At 39.3% G+C, this 18,138-nt stretch overlaps 1 protein-coding gene across 1 annotated transcript; it reads right to left on the bottom strand.

Moving 5' to 3' along the window:
* Window positions 1-2,698: 2,698 nt before the first annotated feature.
* On the bottom strand, window positions 2,699-14,122 carry LOC148998834 (calmodulin-7). The gene is made up of 2 exons (XM_089141679.1): window positions 13,871-14,122; window positions 2,699-3,421 (listed from the first exon to the last, which is right to left on the bottom strand). Exons 1-2 carry the CDS (start codon window positions 13,944-13,946, stop codon window positions 3,048-3,050), a joined length of 450 nt encoding a protein of 149 aa, XP_088997805.1. The 5' UTR covers window positions 13,947-14,122; the 3' UTR covers window positions 2,699-3,047.
* Window positions 14,123-18,138: the final 4,016 nt, after the last annotated feature.

Raw genomic sequence — 18,138 nt, forward strand, 5'->3', positions numbered from 1 at the left:
CCTTTGTGCTCAAGGAACTTTCGGGTTGACTCCTCATTCCAATCCCGACCGGGGTAAACCGAACTGAACATGGTTTGATCCGGTTGATTAGCGATCATTATTTTTACTTATCAATATTATAGGGACTGATTCACATACAGATCCTGTGGAGGTCCAAACCAACCAGGAGCTTCATCAGCTTTTGTCATTCTTGGACATATTTTAGTTGGAGGAAGCAGTTATGGTATACATGGATGGGGCATCGAATCAAGGTAACAATGAGGTGGCAGGGGCAGCATTGTATGGGACCAATATGTTGTTTCATGGCAGCTAAGGCAAGTGCAGGTAGAGGTCTATTTGCGGAGTCCGGATCCTCAACCCGTCGGGAGAGCACCTGTGCTCCCCGACGGCTTTACCACCACAAATTACAGGGGGGGCCCAGGGGTTGGTGATGGGGGTTTTTATTTTATTTTATTTTATTACATGTGGGGCCCACCAATTTTGTGGTGGTAAAACCGTCGGGGAGCACTCTACGCTTCCCTAACGGGGTGATGATCCGAATTCCTATTTGCGAGTGTGGTGGAATTACAGGCTATTCGTGATGGCATCACACTTGTCCAATCTATGAAGATACCCAAAGTCGTGCTCTGCTCAGATGGCAAAGCTGCAGTCAATGCTCTGAATGGTGTTTCTCAACCACTTGGTTGGGTGGGAAATAGCTTAGTTTCAGTGATCACAAGCCTCATGCATAGTTTTAAAATTCAAATTACCTAAATACCCTCTGGGCAGTGAACTTACATAATTATCCTCATTTAATATCCTTCCATAAGGTGTCAATCGCTACGATTTCGGTAATTCGATATGGTAACAATTTTGAATACCGAAAATCAGAATCATACCATACCGAATTTACACGGTACGGTTCTGTTTGGGTATTTGCAAAAACGGTTCAGTACGGTTTTGATATTAAATCGTTGTGGAAAAACAGTTTAAACACGGTATCTAATGCAGTACAATTTTGATACGAACAAACACATGCCACTTTTGTTATTAGTTCATTAAGATCCTAATGAAATTGCGATCAAACAATCAATAGAATATGATATTAACAGAGACAAAGCAAGTAAATCTAAGAAGAATAGTGAATGATGAAACAAAAAACTAAAACGGGAAATTAGGGATAGGGTAAAGGTAAAGTGTTTTAATTATAAAATTACATTTATATCCTTTAATTTGATACGTTACATATTCGGTATAGTTTTAGTATATACCAACGGTATGAATACCTGAAACTGGAACCGTACGAAAGAAATTCGGTTTCGACATGTACTGCACTAAATTTTGTACGGTGCGGTACCGTGTGTTTTTTACGGTGCAATTCGGTACGGTTAAACAATTTCAACACGCAATTGACACTCTTACCCTTCCATACTCAACCCTTAGGTGGGTGAAGAGATTTTCATCTTCTACCTACACTTTGTCAGAAACCGTCCACAACTACCACGGCCAGAAACCACCCACCCCCTCCCTTGTCGGAGACCAACTGCTCTCACCTTCCCTTAGTCGGCTACCACCCCACCCCCATCTTTCAATTTTGAACTCTGGCTTGAGGCAAGGGAGTAGAGACTCGCGTTCTGACTCAGGCATTGCAGCAATCATCTCGACGAGTTTCGGAGCACGAGAAAGGTCATACTTGCGACAAGCAGCGGATTTTAGGGCATTATGGTCGATGTTTTCTCCACTCTGAGCGCTCTACCATGGTATTAAAAAAAAACTATCTCAGTTATGGCTCTAACTCGGGCATCCTCTTCGGTGAGACCATGAGAGACGACTCCACCTCAACCTGGGCGAGGCATCTTCCTACCCCTCTATGATTTCTGCCGCTGCCATGGAAGATGGAGAGATTTGCAACTGTAATACTTACTTCTTACAGAGTGCACTCACCATTGACCAGATCGATCTATAAAGGCGGCAATGGCTCGAAATTAAAACCTAGGCCCAACTGCCAAAGTGCAGCAGTTAAAATCGTAGTTCCAAGCAAATAGTAACAGCTCGCCCAGCAACAGTTGCAAGTGAAAACAACAACACGTGTTCAACTCAATAAAACTAAAAATATATGGAAGGAGCAGGGTAGTTTCCGACAGCAGTGATGGTGCTTAAGTAAAAGATTGATGTTTTACTTAATGAAAGGCCTCTAGATTGGATATGGGAGGATATTATATGCAAGTAACTATGTCATCTCAATGCCCATAACACATTTGAGTAAATTAAATTTTAAATTTAAATGACTTAAATAAGAATAAAAGCATTTAAGTAATTTTACTAATCATTTAACAGAAATTAATTATAAATCATTTATAATATTTTAAGTAGATGCCATGTAATTTACAGCATAAACACTAATTTTACCCTAATACTAAAAAAATATATAAAAAACTCTAAATAAAATGTTCACCCAAAATAAAATAAATGCAATCATACATGCTTCTTGTAAATAATTCACATTCAAAACAAGCATAACCAACTTGCTGATAGGATTGTATGCTAGGTTTTCTATCACTCATTCTGTTACAAAAGTTCAAGGACCTTCAATTCTCTATTTTCTATCCTCCCCATCTTGAATAAGCTTTGAAACTCTGTTTTTATTAGCTAGATTACTACCCGTAAAGGCCATCCACCACACAAATCTGTAGTGACTTCAAACCTACATATATACACGAGGTCAAAGGAGAAGGGGAAATAGGAAATAATATAATTAGATCTGCCAAAAGTTGAAAATAAGGTACAACCCCAACCGTTCAAACGTAGAGGACACAGAATTTGAAAAAGATAAATCCAAACTAAGACAAAGAACCAGCCAGAGAAGAAAAGTTACACAACCGACATGAATAGAGAGAGAGTACCAAGCCAACGACACTACTTCCTCTTTAATACTCTTCTTTAAGAAACGTAAAATTAATTTCTAGAGGAAATTAGAAACTGCACTGCACTGCACTTATCTACCCTGTTCCCTTTTTTAAGTCTCTCCCCTTCGATTTTCTTTACCTTCGATTCTGGGAATCTGATCCTCACTTCGCCATCATGACCTTCACAAACTCCTCATAGTTGATTTGTCCATCACCATCGACATCTGCCTCACGAATCATCTCGTCAACCTCTTCATCTGTGAGCTTCTCACCAAGGTTAGTCATGACATGGCGCAGCTCAGCTGCAGAGATGAAACCATTCTGGTCCTTGTCAAACACCCTGAAGGCCTCCTTGAGCTCCTCCTCAGAGTCAGTGTCCTTCATCTTTCGGGCCATAAGATTGAGGAACTCTGGGAAGTCAATTGTTCCATTCCCATCTGCATCCACCTCATTTATCATGTCCTGGAGCTCAGCTTCTGTTGGGTTCTGCCCCAGTGATCTCATTACGGTTCCCAGCTCCTTGGTTGTGATGCAACCTGCACAGAATAATTGAAACTTATTTCATTCTTGACATATCCTAACATCATTTTATCTACCATAAGTGTACCGACCATGCATATCCAAGATAGCGCGCTTCACATGTATTACCATCCAAAGAGGCCAAATGGACATCATATTTCATATAAATCATTAAAAGTAATAAAACTGAAAGATTATAGACATTAAAAGTTGATGAAACTCTTAGCATACTTCCCAGTCACATCGTTCTTTGTGTCACCTCTCTGCCTATGACTATAAAAAGTTCCAATTCTGTAAAAATGAGCGCATAGGGCTTATACTCCCTTAATTTCAAACCCATACCAACATCGAATCAAAACACTATTATAGACAACTGCAGCTTATGAACCTATTTACCATAGTCAACGACAGCAGCAGGGCTTATACCTACTGGTGCCATACAGTGAAGGGGGAGCACCAGAAAAAATCCGAGATGCCATGGGAAGAGAAGCATAAGAGAGTAGAGGAGGCACCCATCCTCCCCTCCTTTTTCCACCCACACTCCTGAGGCTTTTTTCTTCTCTTCTCTTTTTTCGTTTTCCCTCTTGTAAGTTTGGGTGTGGTGTGGAGGGTTGTAGCCCCAGCTACACAGACTTTCACAAACAATAATTTCTATTATATTTCCAAGACCTCCATTTGCCGTGTAGCCCTTAGATCACAATACATGGCGTTTTAGAACTCAACAGCTTTGATTACAAGAGGAGTTTACAACCGTTGGATTTCTAAAACGCCACACATCATCATCTGAGGGCTATGCAAGACAATAGCCATGAGAGCCTGGGAGCAAACAAAAAATTCATCTCTTTTTACAATGGGAGTGAGGGGATTACAGAAATTAAACCTGTAAAATAAGATCAAATAATAAACCATAAGGAACTATAAGAATTACGAACCAAATATCCTATGACAAATTCCAAATAAGAGAAATAAACTTTGAGATATTACTTCCCTAGATAATATGAATTCCTAAAATTCTGAGACCAATGACCCAAATCTCACCCGGTCTCATCTCTCTAAGGAAACTCAAATGGATGGGGTTGATCCAAGGCAATATACATGCATGAACTCTCTCACCAACCACTGTCAAGAAAAACTCACCACGACTTTTCCACAATGAGAGTCAACATCATGCGATCCACATCCACAAATATTGGCTTCAATGGGGCAAAAATTCAATGCATTGCAGGGTCAACCAGTGGCTACCGGTCATTACCAAATGACGACTCTTCAATTGGAATCTAAACATGGGGTTTTACATTCGAAATCAAATCACTAATCAACTCTTCAATTGGAATCTAGACATGGGGTTTTACATTCGAAATCAAATCACTAATCAACTCTTCAATTGGAATCTAGACATGTACATTGACTTGTTGCTTTTACTTTCCACATTTGATTCATCTTCTAACGATTATAGCATGCCCAACATCGTATCACATGAATCGTTGTTTATATTAGCAAGTCCAAAGACAAGTCATCAAATTGGAAGTTCCATTTCCATTTTACCAAACCTATCTGATTGAAAAGAAAAATCATCTCGATTAGTCTCCATGTAGCAGTGAATGACATGGTGCTGGTTCATCATTAGAAAATGCCGGAGGAACTAAGACTTGGCTTCAACAGTGGTCAGTCCACCTTCAAGTAGGAGACACTGGAGCTCCCCAGTCAGGTACGTTTAAGAAAAAGACAATTGAGATACCTCATGAAGCAAACCCAATTTTAAGGCTAGGGTTTGTAGAATAGTTTCCCTAAATTTAAGGGTTCGCCTAGAATCTTCCAGCAAATTAATGGGATGGTGCAAGGAACCAAGGATGATCCTAAAACTATTATGGGATGAAAAGGATCAAACTAAAATTATCTGAGAGAGCTCTATTATGCCAAATCAGATGGGTAGAGTTTAACTGGGAAAAACAATAAAATTAGGATTTTATCAAATCCCTACGGGATGGATGGGGGAAGGGCTGTGGAGGGTCACAGGGGTTAGGGGATGATGCTGTTGTTATGCGGCAGCAAGGGGGGAGGGGTTTAGGTGGCGCGCAGAACAGGGTAGGCAAAGGGGAGGGCTTGCAGGATTCTGGGGGAGGTGCCGGCGGGTAGGGAACTGCTGGGGAAGGAGAGGGGGGAGGTCTGTGATGGTCGGGGAGGGGTTTCCTAGGGCTTGCAATGGGAAGGAAGGGGGAAGGGCTGCGATGGAGGTAGATGAAGGGGAAGGGTTTCTTTTCTTTTCTTTTCTTTTCTTTTCTTTTCTTTTTTTTTTTGGGGGGGTGGGGGGGTGGTTGTTTACATACTTGGAGGCTGCTGGAACTGGAAGAAGGCTGCTGGTAGTTGAAGAGGGTTGCTGCAATTGAATGTTGAAGAACAGTAAAACCATCATCGCCCTCCTAAAGAGAACCACGACCCAATTTCTCACAAAGACTTCAAATTTTATTCAAGCAGATTTAACTTACAAAGAGAAGTAGGCCTTATTTAAAGCCTACTAAAAGAACTTAACTCCAAGTGGGATTCCTTTACAGATTACGATCCACTACACTAATCACAACCTTTGAAATAAAATTAAAAGATCTACTGGACCCCAATTGACACATGCTGAAATAAAATTCTAACTTAAAACTGTAATCTACAAGAATTTTGCATGGAAAATGATTCCTTAGGACACTCAACTACTACCAACTCAAAGTAAGACTTCTTACCAAAATTAGACTCTAAAATTAGGACTGAATTTCTGAAATTATTCCAGCAACTACATAGGGCTGAAAATGACCAAAATACCCTCCATAGGGGTTTGACCAACCTAAGGATACTTTTCATCTGTATTCTGTGGGTCCCACTTAGGTATCGACCGAGGGGGAAATTCTGGTTCACATAGTTCTCCCCCTTTTAAAGACATTCATCCCCAACAAAGGTTGATCTCTGCTGAAACTCTAGCCGCTACTAGGACTGTCTTCAGACTGGGCCACTGTGGAACCCTACTGGACTCGGTTATCATGATTGGTTGGACCTGAGTAGGACTCCTATGGCTGATGCGCTTGGCCTCTCTCTCCTTGGCATCTTCCGCAATGTTCAGGTGTAGGAGTATGATTTTCTGTCCTTTATGCTCGAAGATGCAAGTGTTCTCTTAGCAAGGGATAGTTCCATCTTCGTCATACAGCCAAGGCCTTCTTAATATGATGCCAGTCATCTTCATGGGAACTACATCACACCAAATCTCATTAGAGCAGGAGTGTAGAGTAACTGGGATGATGCACCTGGTAACCACATTCATTCTGGAATCATTAAGCAAAGTGACCTTGTAGGGTTTGAGATGCTTCTCTAGTGCCCTCTATATGAAACTTTCTGAGACTGTATTTATGCTACTTCCACTAACCACGATATCATGTGCAAGGAGTCCTCCTGCTCTACGTCTTGTAAAGAAAATAGAACTCCACTTCTAGTCTTCCTCTTCAGTAGTAGTTACTAGGATTTCAGAGACCAAATTGAGTTGGGCTTCATCTTATCCTCATCATTCTCCTCTTCCTCAAACTCTAGTGGTGGACGCTCATGGATCTCTTCAAATTTTGGATTTGACTGGGGTACCTCTAGGACTGCAAGTTCTCCCCTCCTAGGACACACACTAGCGATGGTGACCTCTTTCATGATAGAAAAAAACACTCACCAAGGTTATTGCCAAAGACTGGGCCACAATTCTCTATTCTGATAAGATTTGCTACTTTCGGTGTTACAGCTGAAGTGGATTGTAGGGTTTGGTTGTGGGTTGCTCTCTCCTTTATCTTCACTACCTTGCTTCTTCTGCACCAAGAGGGACGATGCATAGAGGGCCTTATTGAATATGTCTCTCAGATTGATGATGTTTGTGGCTCCCAAAGCTAACTGAATAACAGATTTTAGACCAAGCATGAACCGGGTAATGGTTTGGAGCTTACTTTCTCTGGTGCATGTTCTGGAAGCTAGGGAATCAATTGTCAAATGTAGTAAATGACAGACATTGTACCTTGCTTGAGTGTATGGAACTATTCAACAACTTCAACCTAGCCTTGTAGTGTTTTGGAAGATACCTCCATGTAAGCTCTTTGCACATCTGGTTCCATGTAGTGGGTTCTCAGCCTTCGTAGTATAGCTCTCTCTCCATAGTACTCCACCAATCTCTGGCGACTCCAACCAATTTGTTCTTGGATTGTCGCATTTTTCTGTCCTCAAAAAGATCATACCAGTCGAAGTAATCATCTAGGGCCGGCTTTCAGTCATAGAAAACTTGTTTATCAAGAGATCTATTGAGCTCCTTTAGCTTTACCTTGTGGTGGTCTGCACCTCTTTTATGTTCTTGGCCTCCATTGAAATAGGCCCTCACGTACTCTTCAAATGTTGGTTGTGCAGCTTATGGCCTCCTTTGTTGCTCATCGTCATTCTCAAAAACATTCATAAATAGAATTTTGTACCTTGATTCGTATGGCTGTTTCACTCTCTACAATACCTGGGTTGATAAGGCTCTGGCACATCCATGGTGACTCTAGGATTTGCTGGCATCTACATCTTTGATACCAACTGATGTGAACCCAATTTTAGGGTTAGAGTTTCTAAAATAATTTCCCTCAAATCAAGGGTTTGCCCAAAATCTTCTAGCAAATTAATGGGATGATGTAAGGAACCAAGGATGATTCTAAGACTATTATAGGATGAAAAGGATCAATCTAAAATTTTTTGGTAGAGCCTATTATCACAAATCAGATTGGTAGGGTTTTATTGGCAAAAAGGATAAAATTATGGTTTTATCAAATCCCTATGAGATGTTTTTGAGATATCCAAAATCACACTATGGTTGATGGGAAAGAAGCGCGAGATAACTTGGATCACCATGGGTTGGTTCTTAGAGATCTTGGAAGACGATTCTTGGATCTTGGGACAATCTTTCAAACCTTTCTTTTCTTTCCTTTTTCTTTTCTTTTTTCTTCTTCTCTTATCTTCCTTTCTTTTTCTTTTTCTGTTTTTCTTCTTTCTATTTTATAACTGCCACAAGTCAGAGAGGGGAGGGGAAGAGAGTTCGAGAAATAGGGAAGGGAGTGGGGGTTGCTGAAAGGGTTAGGAAACGTGGGGGAAGGGCAGGGGAGGGACGCAGGGGTTAGGGGAAGGAGATAGGGGAATGGCAGGAGGTGGGGGAAGCTGCCGCATCAAGGGGGGCGTCTAGGGTGGTGGCAGAACAGGGAAAGGGAAGGAAGGGCTTGCAGAGTGCTGGGGGAGGGGAAAGGAAACGGGGAGGGGTTTCCTAGGGCTTGCAACGGGAGGGAAGTAAGGGTGAGGGGCTGTGATGGAGGTAGGACGAAGGGGAAGGGGAAGCAGCTAAGGTTTAAAATACTAGGAGGCTGCTGGAAGTGGAAGATAGCTGCTGGTTGTTGAAGAAGGCTACTGCAATTGAATGTTGAAGAACTGTAAAACTGCCGTGCCCTCCCAAAAAGAACCACGACCCAATTTCTCACAAAGACTGCGAATTTTATTCAATTAGACTTAACTTGCAAAGAAAAACTAGGCCTTATAGATATATAGCCTACTAAAAGAACTTAACTCCAAGTGGGATTCCTTCACAGATAAGGATCCGACCACACTAATCCCAACAGTTGAAATATTATTAAAAGATGGACCCTAATTGACACATGCTGAAATAAATTTCTAACTTAAAAACTCTAATCTAAAGGAATCTTACTTGGAAAAGGATCCTTAGGACACTCAATTACTACCAACTCAACGTACGACTTCTTAACAAAATTGGACTCTAAAATTAAGACTCAATTCCTGGAATAAATTTCAGCAACTAGATAGGTCAAAAATGTCCAAAATACCTTCCATAGGGGTTCGGCCAGCCTAAGGAGGCTTCTTGTTTTGTGGGTCCCACTAAGGGTTAATGCCAACAGGAAAATTTTGGTTCACATCACCTCAAGGATTAATAAGTGATATACAAGGTACGTTGTGCCTACTTTCTTCACAGATCCGATAATTTCCTATTTTATCATCTTCATATCATCTTGTACCTCTTACCTTTACCTCCGACCTTCTACACCACCTCATTTTCAGCCCCGAGGCCTTACTGCACAACCTCTGTTACATACCACATTGGCTCGCCTCTCCCTGCCTCTTTGATCTCATCCCTTCCACAATTTCATCCCCAGCTCTCAGCCCTCTACTCCACAAGTCATTTCAGGTTGGACAAAATCAAAATATCACACAACTGTTGCAGCTACTACTGTTTTGAATCTCTACGAAAACTTGCAACTCTTTGACTTCATAAGCATAACTTTAACTCATCCAAAGAAGCAATTGAACATTCCCAAGAAATAACAGTGGCGGTTCATAAATAGAATGAACTATATAAAGGGGTGGCGAGGTTGTAACTAAATGGAAGTCTATCAGCCGATGCCAAGACTGTAAACGAGGATTCAAATAAAAAGACAAGGACATAATATATAAACGGGGTAATTATGGGGGAAACATCAGGATAGAAAAACAAAAACAAAATAAGGGAGGCCAATTCTCGGAAAAGGTTAACCTAAGAAGGAAAAGTACGACAGGAAACTGAAACAAGAGAAACGAGAAATAAAATCAGAAATAGTGGGATGGGTTGATGCTGGGTTGTCATTTGGAATCTGCACTATAATGAACACTAGAACAAGGTGGAGGAACTAAAACTCATCCAACATTGCTAACCTGCAACTAGGAGACACGGAGATCCCCAATCAGGTATGTCTAAGAAAAAGACAGTTGAGAAACCTTCAGTTTTCAAAAGTGGTATATAAGGTACCAGTGAACTATTTCGTTGACAAATCAGACAAAATTCCTATTTTATCCTCTCCATTTCATCATGTACCTTCTACCTTCACCGCCCACCTTCTGCCCCACCTCATTTTCAGCTACAAGGCCTTACTGCATAACCACTGCCTCTGACCCGACCACCTTGGTTTGCCTCTCCTTGCCTATTGCTCTCATCCTTCCACAATTTCAACCCCAGCCTCACAGCCCTCCACTCCACAATCAAAGATTCACACTAATTATGCAGCTACTACTGTTTCAAGTCTCTGCCAGAACTTCTACTTCTTTGACTTCATAGGCATCTATAGTCTGACTCCTTATCCAAATAAAAATCATTCTCAAGAGGCCGCCCATCCCCAACCTATCAACTCTCTCAACACAAGTTCAGGCTAACTCACTGAAATAGTTGGGTATTTTCTTTGATCACAAAAGAACATCAATAGACCTAATAATTATTCACTTCTCTTCTGATTGGATCAGGGTAACTTCCCTGCTGCTGCTTGGTTCAGATAAAATTCCTAATATTTGCTTGTGTTGGGAGAAACTTCTATCTAACAGCAAGCTTGTAGGAATGAATTTTAAGCATTCAGAAACTCTTAAGTGGTGACCTTAACAGTAGCGACTCAGAAGCTTAGCTCTCAGATGAGCTATTCATGGTTTGTCAATGGTCATGTAGGATCAACAAAATAAAGTGCACAAGCTCGACTATTAAGGTTAAAAGGGATTATGTTGCGCTCAGCTCCAGGTAAGCACTGCATTGATGATCTTATGCGCTCAAAAATGCCCATGAGAGAGCATAGCAGAGCAGAGGATCATATCAGAAGGGAGAATCTGGACCCAATGGAGTTGCTCAAGGGTAAAAAACTAAAGCTGAATTGAAGTGCCTTTTATGTCAAAGTGGGTCCAATTACTTTGGTAAGATCAGATAGAGCTTGTCAGACAGGGAAGACCCGAAGGGTTATAGCGACATGAAGTAACGTGTTTCTGCTGTGATTTCGATAAGTTGTTTTGGTGACCGAGATATTTTAGGCATCAGGCTGCTTCCAGGGTAACAGTTTGCCCAACTGTCCTTATGGTGGGTCTTCCCTGCTTTGATTTCTAAAAAGTTCTCAGAATCATTAGAACAGATGAATCAATGTCTGGAACCAAAATTGAAAAAATTTCAGATTATCTTTGTATCAACAAATATATGCAACATCCTTCAGTTATGGTGAAGGCTGCAATCTTGCATGGTTGTTGTGTTGGTGATGGCAGCGGTAAAGAGAAGGTGAAGGTAGTTGTGGAGAAATTTAAAATTTTATACCATTTGAACTAAATGGACATTTTAACTGTCAATTTTCAAAGAGTGAAATGATCATTAAGATTGGATACCTCGCTGTAATTTAACGTTTTATTTATCAATTAATTTATTGAAAAGTTTCTCGCTCTTGATCTGTCTCCACTTTGGCCCGGAAGACGATGGCAGGGTGGGGTAGATAGAGTTGCAAAGAGTAAAGGACAGTGAAGGGGTTGTTGCTGAAACAACAGTAGGATCTTTCCCCAACCCCCCCCGCGGGCCTTCTTTGTGCGGGGGAATTACAAAATCCCTACAAGAGAAGAGAGTTTTCAATGGTAGATAGGCGAGGTAAAGGGTTTCAATGGTAGATAGGAGAGGTAAAGGGTTTCTGTGGGAAGGAGGGTCATTAGTTTTTTTTCCTTCTGTATAAACAGAGATCGATTTTTCTATTTCTTTTTTTTCCAGTCAATGTGAAAACAGAAATCAGTGGTAGATAGGACAGGTAAAGGGTTTCTGGAAGGGGGGTGGTTTTTTTTTTTCCTTCGGTCAATATAGAAACAGAGATCAATTTTTTCTTTTTTTTTTTTTTTTTTTTTTCGGTCAATGTAGAAACAGAGATCAACTTTTCTAATTGTTTCTTCTTTTTTTCCTTCAGGGTAGGAGGAAATAGCCATAGTTCGCAAAAGTAATGGAAGAGAAGAAAAGAAGAATACTGACTGGAAGGAGAGGATCCATCTGCTCTGAAACCAATTATTGGTGAGCCTGTATGATGAAGAGGAAACGCCTGAAAAGTCAGAGATGTTGTGAAAAGAGGGCGGCGGGGAGGAGAGAGAGAAGCATCGTCACACAGACCAACCACTAAAGCTTTCACAAACATTAACTCTACTCGTACTTCCAACCTCCTAATTGTGACATCATACATAGAGAAAATAAAGAGACCCATAAAATAAGACTAACTCTCCAACCCCCAACTCAAATAAGGTAACCAAAAGGAATAAAAGGCGGCATTCCCCAAATAACTGAAATTTCAAAAATTCTACTCGACCCATGACTCAAATTGCACCCCATTCATCTCTATCAAGAAATCCAGTTGGGACTGTGCCAGTCAAAGCCACCATATCTACATTATACTCCTCTTATGTTCAAACCTCAACAACCTTCAATCCTAAATAGTTAATTAATAGATCATGTCCATCAATTGACTCCAATACATCAGTTCTCAACTTCCAACTGAAGAAGTCAACGCACAAAATAGCAAAAGAAGACCATCAAGAATGAGACAGCTCAAGTTGCCATTCTCGAACAAGAACAGGGACAATTGCAGACAACCTTAACAAAGAAATTTAAATCACTGGCTTAAAACACTATCGCACGAATAATTTTCTTCTAATGCTACAAAGCAATCTTGGCCAGTAAACAGACATTAAGAGGCACTGTTATAAATCACCAGAAGGGGAGACAATAGGGATGATCTTAATAAGCTACTTTTTTTTGGGTAGTTAAATCACTGGCTTAAAACACTATCGCACGAATAATTTTCTTGTAATGCTACAAAGCAATCTTGGCCAGTAAACAGAACATTATGAGGCACTGTTACAAATCAGAGACAATAGGGATGATCTTAATAGGCTACTTTTTTTTTGGGTAGGGAAAAAAGCTATCCTAAAACAAAGAGACTGTTGAGACCATTCATCATCCACTTGGAGCCTCTTTCTAAGTAAATGATCATTACTGCCAAAACCCTAAAAGGAAAAGTTATGGTTGACCGTCAATCTTCAACGAAGGTCTCCATGGGGCTGCAGAGGAGATTACACATAAGGGGTGTCTTGGGGTCATCACAGACTGTCAAGCCCATCAAGGATTAAAACAATCAACAAAATCAATAAAAGATTCCAAAAGCTTAAGAAATAAAGAAGTTATTAGTAGCCACTGCATTCCCAAGGGAAACATGAATGGTCAACATAAATTTTGAACCGAGAAACCAATACAACCATGTTCCCGTGATAATCATGACATGTTGCATCTGGTCCAGTGAGCGGCAAACGACCAAGATCCACTTTTTATGTCGTGAAGATCAAAATGAACACCTATTGTAGATCAAAAAACCCAACCGACACGATCTAGCTACTAAAGGCCTTCTACATGATCCCAGAATTATACAACCAACCTCTATCTCTAAATACCAAATGAAAACGAGATCAAAGAAACAATTCAGAAACCATAAAGCCAGGATCTCAAGGGGACCCTTAAACCCCAGCAGAGGATTTGGAATAAATCCAATATCTGTTAAAGAAACAAACAAAAATGATAGCTTTGGAAGGAAAATTAAACGACACGACTAAGAGGAAGGAAATCAAACCGTCTCCATCCTTGTCGAACAAGCTGAAAGCCTCTTTGAACTCAGAGATCTGATCGTCAGTGAGCTGATCGGCCATGACTTTAGTTTCTCTTTCAGAAATCGATACAACGACAGAGAGGAATCACAAGAAGAGAGGAAGGAAGGAACCAATCGGAGAATTGAGAGGGTGAGATCTAAAAGCTCTGCAGATTGAAACCGTTCATTCGCCTGTTGTTTCTCCGGAGAATTAGGGTTTATAGGAACGCAAATATAACGCATCGGGGGTTTTCGATTTCTCTAAAAATAGAATTCCCGAGATTACAGGATTACCCTTCAGTTTCAAACGTTTTTTTCCACAAAATATTGAAACTTAAAATGACGAGGTGCCCTCGCTTGGAATTCATTAATGTGATGTTCGTAAATGACTAGGGGCTGTTTTTGTCAAACAAAACTACGACCATAGTTTACCAAAAATAGAAATCGAGTGTAAAGATGGTTGCGAAGTCTGTAATTTTCTTTTCTTTTCTTTTTTTTTTTTTTTTTTCAAAGCGCTTGCCCACACCTTGATTACTTCCTGGGGGGAGATGTTGTCTGCAAAGATCGAACCCATGACCTGATTTTCAATTCAACCAAACAAGAAACTCTGATTTTCAAGAAAATTTTGTTGTTTGTAATTGGTAAGTTTAAAGCATTTGTTGTTGGATTGCATTAAAATGCATTGACCATGATACAATACTCAATAGGATGATACGTCTCTTGACTTGACTGATTTGATACTCGATACCGATATTCAAACCTTGGTAACGAGTAGCTTTGTATAAGGTGGAGGAGATATACACATGGAATTTTGCCCATGGTCCCCAAAATTTTAATCTCATACTACAAAGCATGGATGTTCGCCGAATAATCCAGCCCGTTGATGTTTCTCTCAAGAAAAATTGTATTTGCTATTTCACCTCCATAGAGTAATGTGAGTTAAAACTAAACAGGCTAGTCAATGCAGGGTTGGTGGAGTGACAAGATTCATACTTCTTAGTGTAGAGGTCATGGATTCGACCCTTGCAGACGATAAAGCTCCCTCTAAGGATGTAATTGAAGTGCGCACAAACTAGTCAGGATGAACCTCAAATACCAAAACAAATAGACCATAGCTATTGCTAAAGAGATTTTCGTTATTTTCTTTAATTATTTATTTTTCTCCTAGAAAAGACTCCATTGGAAGATTAAAATCATATTTAAGTTGCTCGTTTTCTCTTTTTTTGGGTGGTGGGGGGTGTCCCAAGTGATATCATAGTTTAACAGAAAAAATATAGCTACTTTCAAGTGCCAAAGGTTATTGAAGACATCTCTATTGTTTTCCCAAATTACTTCACAAACCAACTTTAAGTGATAGGATGGATATATTCATTTGGGAAGACTCAAATTCAAAGGTTTCAAGAGATATAGGAATCATGGCAAGACTCAAAATGTGGGGTTCTAAGAGCCTGTTTGATTAGATGAATCGATGGATTTGAAATGGAATCAGAATTCAAATTTCAAATCTATGGAGTCATGGTTCATTAAAATTAATTGTTTTGTTACTTGAATTTGTGGAATGAAACTTGTAAATTCATCCTAAAAAACTATTTGATTACCTGAATCTGTGGAACTATAACTGTGGTTTCATCGTAAAAAAATTGTTAGCTTACTCTGAATCTTTGGAATGAAACATGTGGATTCATCCTGAAAACTATTTAGTTATCTAATCCCACGGATTCTAATACATTGAATCTACTAATTTGGTATATTTTATATATGAAAATAAAAACCCAAAATAACAGATATGTTAATGTATTAAACTGGCATTGGCAAAGGAAGCTCAATTAACAGGTTTGTGTTATCCTTTTGAGTTAAAATCTCTCCAATCTCAAGCAAAATTATAACAAGAAGCTCTTGAGAAAGAATGTTTTACCATTTGTTTAGCAAACAAAGACTTTTGAAATGCAAATTTGGGATATGAAAAATCAATTTTGAAGTATGGGACTCATATTCTATGAAAATTCACTTCTAAATTTGACTCCATATATGATATACTTATGGCTATCTAGCCTAAACTTGGAGACAGTTGTGTGTGACCAAAACAGATTATACCAATTAGTTGAGACTTTTTTTTCTTTTTTCCTTGAATAAAGTTTATTGACTGGAAGTATCCCTAGAGAAAGTCTTGGAAATGACAAAAGAAGTTTACTACAATAAAGTTTGGGCCAAGGGAGTGTAGAATCATACATTAAACATATTGACTACAATAAAGTTTGGGCCAAGGGAGTGTAGAACCATACATTAAACATATTGATCTTAGAAACTCCTATATATAGGTAGAAAATCAGCTAATTGATTTTCATTCCTTTTGATATGAAGAAAAAGGGATGAGCAAACAAGGATGAGCATGTGACAACTAGTTTGACAAGTTATATGGTACTATATTTCCGTAAAGTGTAGCAGTAACCGAACATAGAATCTTTTAATCATCTCCATGCATGCATTATAGTTGCCAATTAAGTAATATAGTCATGGATCGAATCTAACAATTATTATTCAAATCTGGCTAACAATTAAGAACATAGCAGATTGGTAATGAAGAAGAAAAGCATAGGGTCACGAAACACAAAACTTTTATAGTTCACCAGGATGAGCTACATATTCATGACTAAGCAACCAAGCTAGCATCATCTTGAAAGGAAAAATTTACAAATCCTTAACTCTCAGACCTTCTTACAAAATCAATTATATATATAGCAATTTCTTGTATAAACTATATCTTACAATTTGGCATACTACAATATAGAGAACCCCTGATCCTTCAAGGTACAAAATTCCCAAATAATATCTTGGTTTTGTTAGTTACAATGAAATAAAGAGAGATGGTTTTCCAACTATAGCTAGCAATCATCTATCCATTAAGGTTTTAGGGTTTTCCTTTCCTCTTTTGAATAGATTGATCAGAACTTTGATAGTGTTAAGTTGTGAAGCAATGGTGCAGAGGTATCATCATCATCTGATGTAAAATTCACATAGTAATAGCAACAACATATAGGATAGATGAACTTGTAATAACTTCAAATGTATCTGCTTGTGCAGAAGAAGATTCAAAGAGTTATATCACTGAAACTAAATTGGACAAGTCAAAATATACGAATAAACATATAGATGGAGGCAACCAAATCAAACTAGAAAATATGGCAAATATGTTCTAGCACCCACATATAAGATGTCAACGGTGTGGTTTGGGGCAGTTTCGGTTTGAGCTTAATGGTTTCGGGCTGAAAACACCGAGCCTAAACACAACCCATTTGCAAAATAATAGTTTTGGTTTGGTGTGGTTTGGGTTCGGGTTGGCTAACATTTTGGATTCGGGTTGGGATGGTCTTAAGACCATTACAAAACATTGTTATTCATTCCAAGAATAAATTTTGAGTAGAAAATAGAAAGCATTTGAAGCAAAAGGGTATTTTGATGGCACTTGGTGTAACTAAAACTAAAAATATATCAGAAAGCTGAAGCTCAAAATGAACCTATGGATGTTTCATAAATGTGGTTGACGTTGAATAGAAAACTCTTAGTAGAAAACTAAAACCTCTCCCATAAACAGGAAAACGAAGAAGAAAAAAGCTAACGGGCTTAGTAGAAATAGTCCACTAAAGCCTCTCCAAAACTATATTTAAGAAGAACTAATGGGCTAATGGGCTGGCCTGAACCAGCCCAAACCAGTTGGGCTTTGCCCCCCTTAACCCAAACACAACCCATTAAGATTCAATTTGGGCTGGTTCGGCTATAATAGGCCGATTCAGTTCATTTTTAATAATTCGGGTTGCAAATTAACACCCCTACCCACATGGAACAAAAACCATTAGAAATATGTTTTTTGGGCACTAGCTAAATAGTTGACCCATCAAAGGACCCAATCTATCTATCTATGTGCGCATTAGGCTACCCCATTGTGTCACAAGTTGAAGGACCCAACTTATCTAAATGGGAGACCCCACTGTGTCGTAATGACTAAACTATTAAACAAAGAGAAGTTCTTCAACCTGAAAAAGGAGTTCCAAATAACAGACTTACAAAAAGAAATCTAGAGTACCTAATGTTTGCATTCCTGCCTATTAAATCAAAATCCCAACTAAACTAGAGTTTGCATTCCATACATTAAACAAAGACCTAATGTTTTCTTAGTTCATATAAACATATTTTCAGGTAATGTTGGTCTTTTTCCCATGAGAACATAATCTTCAATCATTATTGTGAAATCTCGC

This window comes from Hakea prostrata, unplaced genomic scaffold (assembly GCF_041222555.1).
Source record: "Hakea prostrata isolate BN-2017 unplaced genomic scaffold, UWA_Hpros_2 contig_116, whole genome shotgun sequence".
NCBI lineage: Eukaryota > Viridiplantae > Streptophyta > Magnoliopsida > Proteales > Proteaceae > Hakea > Hakea prostrata.

Excerpts from the sequence above, each read along its gene's own strand:
- LOC148998834 (XM_089141679.1), bottom strand. The coding sequence starts at position 13,946 with ATGGCCGATCAGCTCACTGACGATCAGATCTCTGAGTTCAAAGAGGCT. Across the intron at positions 3,422-13,870 it reads GTTCGACAAGGATGGAGACG|GTTGCATCACAACCAAGGAG; the intron begins GTTTGATTTCCT and ends TATTCTGTGCAG.